This window comes from Procambarus clarkii, chromosome 76 (assembly GCF_040958095.1).
Source record: "Procambarus clarkii isolate CNS0578487 chromosome 76, FALCON_Pclarkii_2.0, whole genome shotgun sequence".
Lineage (NCBI taxonomy): Eukaryota > Metazoa > Arthropoda > Malacostraca > Decapoda > Cambaridae > Procambarus > Procambarus clarkii.
This window is the reverse complement of record NC_091225.1, coordinates 23,942,779-23,956,751: the sequence shown is the minus strand read 5'-3', so window position 1 is coordinate 23,956,751 and position 13,973 is coordinate 23,942,779. Positions and strand designations below refer to the sequence as shown.

At 47.7% G+C, this 13,973-nt stretch overlaps 1 protein-coding gene across 1 annotated transcript in view; it reads left to right on the top strand.

Annotated features, from left to right (window-relative positions):
* LOC138357229 (spermatogenesis-associated protein 31H1-like) overlaps positions 1–13,973 on the top strand; it is a 41,152-nt gene that overhangs the window by 25,604 nt on the left and 1,575 nt on the right. The window contains exon 4 of the mRNA XM_069313889.1: positions 13,451–13,506. Coding sequence (XP_069169990.1) covers positions 13,451–13,506 — 56 coding nt within the window. The remainder of the gene's footprint in view (positions 1–13,450; positions 13,507–13,973) is intronic.

Here is a 13,973-nt window from a genome sequence, read left to right as displayed (position 1 = left end):
CAGGGGGTACAAGACACAGGTCACCAACACCAGGGGGTACAAGACACAGGACACCAACACCAGGGGGTACAAGACACAGGGCATCAACACCAAGGGGTTACAAGACACAGGGCACCAACACCAGGGGGTACAAGACACAGGGCACCAACACCAGGGGGTACAAGACACAGGACACCAACACCAAGGGGTACAAGACACAGGGCACCAACACCAGGGGGTACAAGACACAGGGCACCAACACCAGGGGGTACAAGACACAGGGCACCAACACCAGGGGGTACAAGACACAGGTCACCAACACCAAAAGGTACAAGACACAGGACACCAACACTAGGGGGTACAAGACACAGGACACCAACACCAGGCGGTACAAGACACAGGACACCAACACCAGGGGGTACAAGACACAGGGCACCAACACCAAGGGGTACAAGACACAGGACACCAACACCAGGGGGTACAAGACACAGGACACCAACACCAGGGGGTACAAGACACAGGACACCAACACCAGGGGGTACAAGACACAGGGCACCAACACCAGGGGGTACAAGACACAGGACACCAACATCAGGGGGTACAAGACACAGGACACCAACACCAGGGGGTACAAGACACAGGACACCAACACCAAGGGGTACAAGACACAGAGCACCAACACCAGGGGGTACAAGACACAGGGCACCAACACCAGGGGATACAAGACACAGGACACCAACACCAGGGGGTACAAGACACAGGGCACCAACACCAGGGGGTACAAGACACAGGGCACCAACACCAGGGGTTACAAAGCACCTACACCAGGGGGTACAAGATACAGGGCACCTACACCAGGGGGTACAAGACACAGGACACCAACACCAGGGGGTACAAGACACAGGGCGCATACACCAGGGGGTAGAAGACACAGGACACCAACACAAGGGGGTACAAGACACAGGACACCTACACCAGGGGGTACAAGACACCAACACCAGGGGGTACAAGACACCAACACCAGGGGGTACAAGACACAGGGCACCTACACCAGGGGGTACAAGACACAGGGCACCAACACCAGGGGGTACAAGACACAGGACACCTACACCAGGGGGTACAAGACACCAACACCAGGGGGTACAAGACACAGGGCACCTACACCAGGGGGTACAAGACACAGGACACCAACACCAGGGGGTACAAGACACAGGACACCTACACCAGGGGGTACAAGACACCAACACCAGGGGGTACAAGACACCAACACCACGGGGTACAAGACACCAACACCAGGGGGTACAAGACACAGGACACCAACACCAGGGGGTACAAGACACAGGACACCTACACCAGGGGGTACAAGACACCAACACCAAGGGGTACAAGACACCAGCACCAGGGGGTACAAGACACAGGACACCAACACCAGGGGGTACAGGACACAGGGCACCTACACCAGGGGGTACAAGACACAGGGCACCTGCACCAGGGGGTACAAGACACAGGACACCTACACCAGGAGGTACAAGACGCAGGACACCTACACCAGGGGGTACAAGACACCAACACCAGGGGGTACAAGACACAGGGCACCAACACCAGGGGGTACAAGACACCAACACCAGGGGGTACAAGACACAGGGCACCAACACCAGGGGGTACAGGACACCAACACCAGGGGGTACAAGACACAGGACACCAACACCAGGGGGTACAAGACACAGGTCACCAACACCAGGGGGTACAAGACACAGGTCACCAACACCAGGGGGTACAAGACACAGGACACCAACACCAGGGGGTACAAGACACAGGACACCAACACCAGGGGGTACAAGACACAGGTCACCAACACCAGGGGGTACAAGACACAGGACACCAACACCAGGGGGTACAAGACACAGGACACCAACACCAGGGGGTACAAGACACAGGACACCAACACCAGGGGGTACAAGACACAGGACACCAACACCAAGGGGTACAAGACACAGGGCACCAACACCAGGGGGTACAAGACACAGGGCACCAACACCAGGGGATACAAGACACAGGACACCAACACCAGGGGGTACAAGACACAGGGCACCAACACCAGGGGGTACAAGACACAGGGCACCAACACCAGGGGGTACAAAGCACCTACACCAGGGGGTACAACATACAGGGCACCTACACAAGGGGGTACAAGACACAGGGCGCATACACCAGGGGGTACAAGACACAGGACACCAACACCAGGGGGTACAAGACACAGGGCACCAACACCAGGGGGTACAAGACACAGGACACCTACACCAGGGGGTACAAGACACCAACACCAGGGGGTACAAGACACAGGGCACCTACACCAAAGGGTACAAGACACAGGGCACCAACACCAGGGGGTACAAGACACAGGACACCAACACCAGGGGGTACAAGACACAGGACACCAACACCAGCGGGTACAAGACACAGGACACCAACACCAGGGGGTACAAGACACAGGGCACCTACACCAGGGGGTACAAGACACAGGACACCAACACCAGGGGGTACAAGACACAGGACACCAACACCAGGGGGTACAAGACACAGGACACCAACACCAGGGGGTACAAGACACAGGACACCAACACCAGGGGGTACAAGACACAGGGCACCTACACCAGGGGGTACAAGACACAGGACAACAACACCAGGGGGTACAAGACACAGGTCACCAACACCAGGGGGTACAGGACACAGGGCACCAACACCAGGGGGTACAAGACACAGGACACCAACACCAGGGGGTACAAGACACAGGACACCAACACCAGGGGGTACAAGACACAGGGCACCAACACCAGGGGGTACAAGACACCAACACCAGGGGGTACAAGACACCAACACCAGGGGGTACAAGACACCAACACCAGGGGGTACAAGACACAGGACACCAACACCAGGGGGTACAAGACACAGGGCACCACCACCAGGGGGGTACAAGACACAAGACACCAACACCAGGGGGTACAAGACACAGGACACCAACACCAGGGGGTACAGGACACAGCACACCAACACCAGGGGGTACAAGACACAGGACACCAACACCAGGGGGTACAAGACACAGGACACCAACACCAGGGGGTACAAGACACAGGGCACCAACACCAGGGGGTACAAGACAGAGGGCACCAACACCAGGGGGTACAAGACAGAGGGCACCAACACCAGTGGGTACAAGACACAGGGCACCAACACCAGGGGGTACAAGACACAGGGCACTAACACCAGGGGGTACAAGACACAGGACACCAACACCAGGGGGTACAAGACACAGGACACCAACACCAGGGGGTACAAGACACAGGACACCTACACCAGGGGGTACAAGACACAGGGCACCAACACCAGGGGGTACAAGACACAGGGCACCAACACCAGGGGGTACAAGACACAGGGCTCCAACACCAGGGGGTACAAGACACAGGACACCAACACCAGGGGGTACAAGACACAGGGCCCCAACACCAGGAGGTACAAGACACAGGGCACCAACACCAGGGGGTACAAGACACAGGGCACCAACACCAGGGGGTACAAAGCACCTACACCAGGGGGTACAAGATACAGGGCACCTACACCAGGGGGGTACAAGACACAGGACACCAACACCAGGGGGTACAAGACACAGGGCACCTACACCAGGGGGTACAAGACGCAGGACACCAACACCAGGGGGTACAAGACACAAGGCACCAACACCAGGGGGTACAAGACACAGGACACCAACACCAGGGGGTACAAGACACAGGACACCAACACCAGGGGGTACAGGACACCAACACCAGGGGGTACAAGACACAGGGCACCTACCCCAGGGGGTACAAGACACAGGACACTAACACCAGGGGGTACAAGACACAGGACACCAACACCAGGGGGTACAAGACACAGGACACCAACACCAGGGGGTACAAGACACAGGACACCAACACCAGGGGGTACAAGACACAGGACACCAACACCAGGGGGTACAGGACACAGGACACCAACACCAGGGGGTACAAGACACAGGACACCAACACCAGGGGGTACAGGACACCAACACCAGGGGGTACAAGACACAGGGCACCTACACCAGGGGGTACAAGACACAGGGCACCAACACCAGGGGGTACAGGACACCAACACCAGGGGGTACAAGACACAGGGCACCTACACCAGGGGGTACAAGACACAGGACACCAACACCAGGGGGTACAGGACACAGGACACCAACACCAGGGGGTACAAGACACAGGGCACCTACACCAGGGGGTACAAGACACAGGACACCAACACCAGGGGTTACAAGACACAGGGCACCAACACCAGGGGGTACAAGACACAGGACACCAACACCAGGGGGTACAAGACACAGGGCACCTACACCAGGGGGTACAGGACACAGGACACCTACACCAGGGGGTACAAGACACAGGGAACCTACACCACGGGGTACAGGACACAGGACACCAACACCAGGGGGTACAAGACACAGGGCACCTACACCAGGGGGTACAAGACACAGGACACCAACACCAGGGGTTACAAGACACAGGGCACCAACACCAGGGGGTACAAGACACAGGACACCAACACCAGGGGGTACAAGACACAGGGCACCTACACCAGGGGGTACAGGACACAGGACACCTACACCAGGGGGTACAAGACACAGGGCACCTACACCAGGGGGTACAAGACACAGGACACCAACACCAGGGGTTACAAGACACAGGGCACCAACACCAGGGGGTACAGGACACAGGACACCTACACCAGGGGGTACAGGACACAGGACACCTTCACCAGGAGGTACAAGACACAGGGCACCTACACCACGGGGTACAGGACACAGGACACCTACACCAGGGGGTACAAGACACAGGGCACCTACACCAGAGGGCACAAGTCAAGATCACACTGTTCACACACTTCCATTAACGAAATCAAACGAGAAACAAATATTAACTGTTCGGTCTTTGAAACCTCGTTTTTTTCCAATTAAAAAAGTTTGTGACAAATGCAATTATGGTGACTTTAGACAGAGTAATTATAAAGTTATTCCTCTCTTGAGAGCTTGTAATGTGTAGTTAGTCACTGACCCCTTCCTTGTCTCCTCCTCATTCTCTTGGAAGGTGTCGGTAATACAGCTGGGCTTGTTCTCGACTCACAATCGGGAATCCCAGGTTCGAACCCCGGGAGGGAGGGAGCAACCCATGGTCATCCTTGACTGCCCTCAGCTCCCCAAGGCATAACTGTGACATGCTTGTCTCTGAAGCTAGACACAGATATAGTGAAATAATCAATGATGGAGTCAGAGTTTGTCTCATGTGGATTCCTTCCCATATTGGTCTCCGAATGCATGATAGAACTGATGAGTTGGCCAAGACTTTTCCTCATTCATCCATGTACATACCTGGACAAGTGGAAGTACTCACGGCTTGGTGGAAGCCCTGTACCCTTCATGCTAGTCAGTATTTGTGAGGATGTAATTGTTTTATTTATATATACAAGAGTTCTTACATTCTTGTACAGCCACCAGCACGCTTAGCGTCTCGGGCAGGTCATTAATCCTAATTTTCAATTTTCTCTGGAATACGACCCGCCAAATCGTTTAACAACCAGGTACCTATTCACTGCTGGGTGAACAGAGGCGTACAGTTAAGGACTAGCGCCTAGTCTATCCCTCCCGGCCAGAATACGAACCCAGGTCAAATCTCTCGCGAAGCGCGGGGCGCAATTTGACCACTGCGCCACGAAGATTTCAAACATTGTTAAAGTGCTGAACACTGATCGAACACTGTCGACAAAAAGAGTCAGGCGCAGAGTAGTTGGACACCCACCATTCATTAGGGAGGAATCATGCAGGAGGAACACGTTCGCACCAGCCAATGGGAGCTACTGTTGAATTTACAAGTAATTATATTCCGTGTGTGAGTTATGAAGGCAAGGTGCACGGCGGGAACTTCTCCGTCCCCTCAAAGAAAGACAGATCAACGAGGTTGTTGTGAAGGATTTCTGTCGTATCCTAGCGTCAAGAAAACATCGAAAGACATTTAAAGAAGAGTCGTATGGGCTTATCTTAATTGGTCATTTGTGAGAACGCCGATAACTGATGAACTAATGTACTATTTACCATGTGCCAATATGAGATGTGTTTGATATATTCTCTTGAGCTAGGCTTGTGTTACTGGTGTTACACAGTTGTCAACGTTTAATATAATGTTCTGACAAAACTGCCTATATAGAGAGTACTTTCTGTACAATTAGTTGTGTTTTGACTGTCACTGATTATAAGTGATTCGGTAGAGCACCGAGATTGGAATTATTACTTTATAAATTTAGAAAATCCGTATGAACCGTGTTGAGGGTTCGAACTTACGCGGAGGGTGTTCCCAAGCACACGCCCTAGTCAACTAGGACACGTAGGCTACTGCTGCACATTTCCTCATTGATACAGTCATGTTAGTGTGATTACTCTATACTTCATAAATTGTTAATTTTCATATCAGTACTTTCCCAAAATAGATTTTGATATGCATGTATTATTAACTGATGAGTTAACATTATTATTACTCACAATGGTGTCCATTTTAATATGTATATATGGCAATATTTTATACAAGAGTGGCAGACACACTAACAGTATAGCGGTGGTAGCCTAGCGGGGCGCATGGTCATATCACGAGTGTATTAAGAGAAAATTATTATTTGAAGGGGTAACTTAATTTACTGAAAATATAAATAAAGTAACATATTAATATATCTGAGGAGTAAATTCTAATTGCCTCTCTGTGTTCCACGGCATAAAAGCTGCAGAGCTTTAATGCTGTGGCGCCTCTAGTATATTTTCATGTGGGGGAATAGAGGAACAAGTAGTTCTGCTTTAATTATTTGGCCTTGATGGCCATTATCATGTCCTGGCTCGTGGCCATTTTAATGTTGCACAATGTTTAAAAAGATTTCCCCGCCAGCCTAGCAATTAGCGTGTCTTTTTTTTCAGAGCAATATCGCCAATTTCATATGGAAGTTTAGGGGTGCTCAGAACCATCTCATCCAATTTTTTCAAGACGCCATAATGGGGGAAGGGGGGTATGAGGGTGTCATAAGCCAGTCGTGGGTCGGCCCAAGTGTCACACTTTAAGAAATATTACCATCTATATTGACCCCTTATAATAGTCATGGTCTGGAATTGGAAATGCGTTTCCCCACAGTGTGTTTAGCTATTTTTAGCACTCTGTAATATTAATTAACTTTTCTGAAAAAGGGGAGAGGAAGAATGGAGGGGGGGGGGGGAATTATCGGGGGAAGGCGCCAAGCCATTATGACTATATAGCACTTGGAAGGGGTCTGGATAAGGATTTAGGATGGGAGGAAAGGAATGGTGTCCAACCACTTGGACGGTCGGGGATTGAACGCCGACCTGCATGAAGCGAGACCGTCGCTCTACCGTTGTACGGAAGAATAGAAATTAGAGGAAGGAGAGGGAGTAGAGAGACCTGGGGTATACCTGGGTATACCCCAGGTCTCTCTTATATATATATATATATATATATATATATATATATATATATATATATATATATATATATATATATATATATATATATATTAGTATATTTTGGTAGCAGTCTTTCCTGTAGACATATATTATTAAATATGACCGAAAAAGTAAGATTAATAATTCTAACACGAATTTTCTCAATCTTTCGTACATTTCGTTTCACTGTTGGAGGTAAATCAAAAATCAATTCTCCAAAATTCATTTTTATTTCTAGTCTGACGCGACACGAGCGCGTTTCGTAAAACTTATTACATTTTCAAAGACTTTAGTTCACAAATACACAACTGAATAGAACTTACGCATCTCCGATTTTATATCTACATTTGAGTGAGATGGAAAGGGGTGATGTGGCATCAACACAAGACAGAACAAGAGTATTAATAGGGTATTAATTTCATCAACACAACACAGAACAAGAGTATTAATAGGGTATTAATTTCATCAACACAAGACAGAACACGAAACAATGGATATTGAATAGAAGTGTTTGTAGAAAGCCTATTGGTCCATATTTCTTGATGCTTCTATATTGGAGCGGAGTCTTGAGGTGGGTAGAATATAGTTGTGCAATAATTGGCTGTTGATTGCTGGTGTTGACTTCTTGATGTGTAGTGCCTCGCAAACGTCAAGCCGCCTGCTATCGCTGTATCTATCGATGATTTCTGTGTTGTTTACTAGGATTTCTCTGGCGATGGTTTGGTTGTGGGAAGAGATTATATGTTCCTTAATGGAGCCCTGGTGCTTATGCATCGTTAAACGCCTAGAAAGAGATGTTGTTGTCTTGCCTATATACTGGGTTTTTTGGAGCTTACAGTCCCCAAGAGGGCATTTGAAGGCATAGACGACGTTAGTCTCTTTTAAAGCGTTCTGTTTTGTGTCTGGAGAGTTTCTCATGAGTAGGCTGGCCGTTTTTCTGTATAGGCTTTTCTTCTTTTCTGTTTTACTATAAAACCAGAAAAACGGCCAGCCTACTCATGAGAAACTCTCCAGACACAAAACAGAACGCTTTAAAAGAGACTAACGTCGTCTATGCCTTCAAATGCCCTCTTGGGGACTGTAAGCTCCAAAAACCCCAGTATATAGGCAAGACAACAACATCTCTTTCTAGGCGTTTAACGATGCATAAGCACCAGGGCTCCATTAAGGAACATATAATCTCTTCCCACAACCAAACCATCGCCAGAGAAATCCTAGTAAACAACACAGAAATCATCGATAGATACAGCGATAGCAGGCGGCTTGACGTTTGCGAGGCACTACACATCAAGAAGTCAACACCAGCAATCAACAGCCAATTATTGCACAACTATATTCTACCCACCTCAAGACTCCGCTCCAATATAGAAGCATCAAGAAATATGGACCAATAGGCTTTCTACAAACACTTCTATTCAATATCCATTGTTTCGTGTTCTGTCTTGTGTTGATGAAATTAATACCCTATTAATACTCTTGTTCTGTGTTGTGTTGATGAAATTAATACCCTATTAATACTCTTGTTCTGTCTTGTGTTGATGAAATTAATACCCTATTAATACCACATCTTGTTCTGTCTTGTGTTAATGCCACATCACCCCTTCCACCTCACTCAAATGTAGATATAAAATCGGAGATGCGTAAGTTCTATTCAGTTGTGTATTTGTGAACTAAAGTCTTTGAAAATGTAATAAGTTTTACGAAACGCGCTCGTGTCGCGTCAGACTAGAAATAAAAATGAATTTTGGAGAATTGATTTTTGATTTACCTCCAACAGTGAAACGAAATGTACGAAAGATTGAGAAAATTCGTGTTAGAATTATTAATCTTACTTTTTCGGTCATATTTAATAATATATATTATATATATATATATATATATATATATTGGTGTATACTGGCAGCTTATGAATAGCTTATTCTATTCTTATGACAAGGGGTTGTCATAGCACGCCTTCGGATCTGTCACGGAAGGTATTTACCTCCGGACCAGGTCGGATGGAAAGCTCTTTAACCTCGCCAGGCTGAGAGCCAAGACGAAGGTTCAGCTGAGGTGTCTGCGTGACTTCCTTTTTGCCGACGACGCAGCAGTCACTGCCCACTCAGCTGAAGACCTCCAACGGCTCATAACCCGCTTCAGCGAGGCCTCTCAGGCTTTCGGACTCACCATCAGTCTGAAGAAAACACAAGTCATGGGACAAGGAGTGGACTCCCCACCCGACATCGGCATCTCTGATTCCAAACTGGAAGTCGTTCACGACTTCGTGTACCTGGGCTCCACAATCTCTGACTCCCTCTCTCTTGATACGGAGCTAAACAAACGCATCGGTAAGGCATCTACTACCATGTCCAAACTGACAAAGAGAGTGTGGGCCAACAATAGGCTAAGTATACTAAGATTCAGGTTTACAGAGCCTGTGTCCTGAGCACTCTTCTTTATGGCAGTGAGTCTTGGACACTCCGCGCCCGTCAGGAAAGACAGCTGAATGCTGTCTTTGGGTACTCAGCTTCCACCTGTGTCCCCTTGTTCGCGTACCACCAGTGTTGAATAGTTTATCATTGTCTAGTCAATTCCCCTGAGGATTTTGTAGGTAGTGATCATTGTGTACTCACCTATTTGTACTCACCTATTTGTGCTTGCGGGGATTGAGCTTTTGCTCTTTGGTCCCGCCTCTCAACTGTCAATCAACTGGTGTACAGATTCCTGAGCCTACTGGGCTCTATCATATCTACAGTTGAAACTGTGTATGGAGTCAGCCTCCACCACATCACTGCCTAATGGCAGTGATGTGGTGGTGTGTGGTGGTGGTGGTGGTGTGTGTGTGTGTGTGTGTGTGTGTGTGTGTGTGTGTGTGTGTGTGTGTGTGTGTGTGTGTGTGTGTGTGTGTGTGTTTGTGTGTACTCATCTATTTGTACACGCAGGATCGAGGGTTGGCTCTTAAAGCCCACATTTCTAGCCTCCAGTTGTTTAAAGTAACGACTCCTGTCCTATTTCCCTATCATATCTAGTTTTAAAGCTATGATAGTGTTTCCTTCCACAACCTGCTCCTTTAGTTCATTCTATTTCCCCACTATTCTCACGCTAAAAGAAAACTTTCTAACATCTGTGTGACTCATCTGAGTTACAGCTGCTCTACCTTGCACCATGCTGCTCTAGCTTACAGCTACAGCTTCCACCATGTCCCCCTTGTTCTGTTGGTATTCCGTGTGATCATTTCGTCTATTTCCACTGTCAATTCCCCTAAGTATTTTGTATGCTGCGTTCATATCTTCCCGGTCCCTCCTCTTTTCTAACGCCGTCAGGGTCAGTTCCTTCAGTCGTTCTTCATATCCCATCGCATGTAACTCTGGGACGAGCCTCGTTGCACCTTTTTCTAACCTTTTCCAGTTTCCTTATGTGTTTCTTCAGGCGGGGACTCCATGATGGCGCGGCATTCTCTAAGACTGGTCTTACGTTGGCAGTGTAAAATGCGCTGAATGCCTCCTTAGGTTTCTGAATGGTGTTCTAACTTTTGCTAGCTTAAGAGTACGCTGCTGTCGTTATCCTATTTATATGTGCCTCAGGAGTTAGATTTGGTGTTACGTCCACTCCCAGGTCTCTTTCTCGAATCGTCACAGGAAGGTAGTTTCCCCTCATTGTGTACTGACCTTTTGGTCTCTCGTCACCTATAGTCCCATTTCTATAACTTTACACTTGCTTGTGTTGAACTCCAGTAGCCATTTCTCTGACCATCTCTGCAACCTGTTCAAGTGCTCTTGAAGGATCCTGCAATCCTCATCTGTCACAACTCGTCTCTTTCATTTCGCGTCACCCGCAAACATCTACATATAGGACTCGATTCCTGTAGACATATCGTTCACGTATATAAGAAATATAACTGGTCCCAGCACCGACCCTTGAGGTACTCCACTCGTTACTGTTCACCAGTCTGACCTCTCGCCCCCTTACAATTACTCTCTGGTTCCTTCCTGTTAGGTAGTTCCTTACCCATGCTACGGCTTTTCCTCTTACTCCCGCCTGCCTCTCAAGTTTGAATAGCAATCTCCTGTGCGGAACTGTATCAAAGGCTTGATGGCAGTCCAGAAATATGTAGTCTGCCCATCCTTCCCCCATCCTACCTTTTTCTTGTTACTTTATCATAAAAGTCCAGAATGTTTGTTAGGAATGATTTCTATTCTCTGAACTTTTGTTGGTCTTTGTGAAATTATGTGCCTCTGTACATAAGGGTTCAGGAACCATTATGTGCCTCTATACATAAGGGTTCAGGAACCATTATGTGCCTCTGTACATAAGGGTTCAGGAACCATTATGTGCCTCTGTACATAAGGGTTCAGGAACCATTATGTGCCTCTGTACATAAGGGTTCAGGAACCATTATGTGCCTCTGTACACAAGGGTTCAGGAACCATTATGTGCCTCTGTACATAAGGGTTCAGGAACCATTATGTGCCTCTGTACATAAGGGTTCAGGAACCATTATGTGCCTCTGTACATAAGGGTTCAGGAACCATTATGTGCCTCTGTACATAAGGGTTCAGGAACCATTATGTGCCTCTGTACATAAGGGTTCAGGAACCATTATGTGCCTCTGTACATAAGGGTTCAGGAACCATTATGTTCCTCTGTACACTAGGGTTCAGGAACCATTATGTGCCTCTGTACACAAGGGTTCAGGAACCATTATGTGCCTCTGTACACAAGGGTTCAGGAACCATTATGTGCCTCTGTACACAAGGGTTCAGGAACCATTATGTGCCTCTGTACACAAGGGTTCAGGAACCATTATGTGCATCTGTACATAATGGTTCAGGAACCATTATGTGCCTCTGTACATAATGGTTCAGGAACCATTATGTGCCTCTGTACGTACTGGTTCAGGAACCATTATGTGCCTCTGTACATAATGGTTCAGGAACCATTATGTGCCTCTGTACATAATGGTTCAGGAACCATTATGTGCCTCTGTACATAAGGGTTCAGGAACCATTATGTGCCTCTGTACATAAGGGTTCAGGAACCATTATGTGCCTCTGTACATAAGGGTTCAGGAACCATTATGTGCCTCTGTACATAAGGGTTCAGGAACCATTATGTGCCTCTGTACATAAGGGTTCAGGAACCATTATTGCCTCTGTACATAAGGGTTCAGGAACCATTATTGCCTCTGTACATAAGGTTTCAGGAACCATTATGTGCCTCTGTACATAAGGGTTCAGGAACCATTATGTGCCTCTGTACATAAGGGTTCAGGAACCATTATGTGCCTCTGTACATAAGGGTTCAGGAGCCATTATGTGCCTCTGTACATAAGGGTTCAGAAACCATTATTGCCTCTATACATAAGGGTTCAGGAACCATTATTTCCTCTGTACATAAGGGTTCAGGAACCATTATGTACCTCTATACATAAGGGTTCAGGAACTATTATGTGCCTCTGTACATAAGGGTTCAGGAACTATTATGTGCCTCTGTACATAAGGGTTCAGGAACCATTATGTGCCTCTGTACACAAGGGTTCAGGAACCATTATGTGCATCTGTACATAAGGGTTCAGAAACCATTATTGCCTCTGTACATAAGGGTTCAGGAACCATTATGTGCCTCTGTACATAAGGGTTCAGGAGCCATTATGTGCCTCTGTACACAAGGGTTCATGAACCATTATGTGCCTCTGTACACAAGGGTTCAGGAACCATTATGTGCATCTGTACATAAGGGTTCAGAAACCATTATTGCCTCTATACATAAGGGTTCAGGAACCATTCTGTGCCTCTGTACATAAGGGTTCAGGAACCTAAACTCCACAGATCATTTAGCTAAGCAAGTAACAACCTTGTGTAACTAGTTATACATTTCTATTTTAATTTTACATAAATACATGTGCGTATATCAATAGTCTTTTTATATCAGGAGTGGTTCAACAAGAGGCTCACAGCAGTCACTATACAAGGCACTTTACATCTATGGTGAGTCACAGTTACTAGTCTTGCTCCACACCCACCCAACTGGGCGGCAGCTTTACAGTCATGTGCTCCACATCCACCCAACTGGGCGGCAGCTTTACAGTCATGTGCTCCACACCCACCCAACTGGGCGGCAGCTTTACAGTCATGTGCTCCACACCCACCCAACTGGGCGGCAGCTTTACAGTCATGTGCAGCATTACCTACAGTAAGCAAACTCAGGATACTTCGCTAAGATTCCTGGCAGTACATCATTATGAATGAAGTACTTACTCATTCCATTATATAATGACGCAAAGTATGCGAATAGTTCTGCTGACAGAGTTTACATTTAGTCAAGTCTACATCAGCAGATGTTACAAACTGCCAGAGGTACTTGTAGCCGAGCCTAAGCCTAGCAATGGTAACACCTAGAAGTCTGCTAACCGTATTGGATGACCCATAGACGTGCGGTTCTTCCTGCATAATAG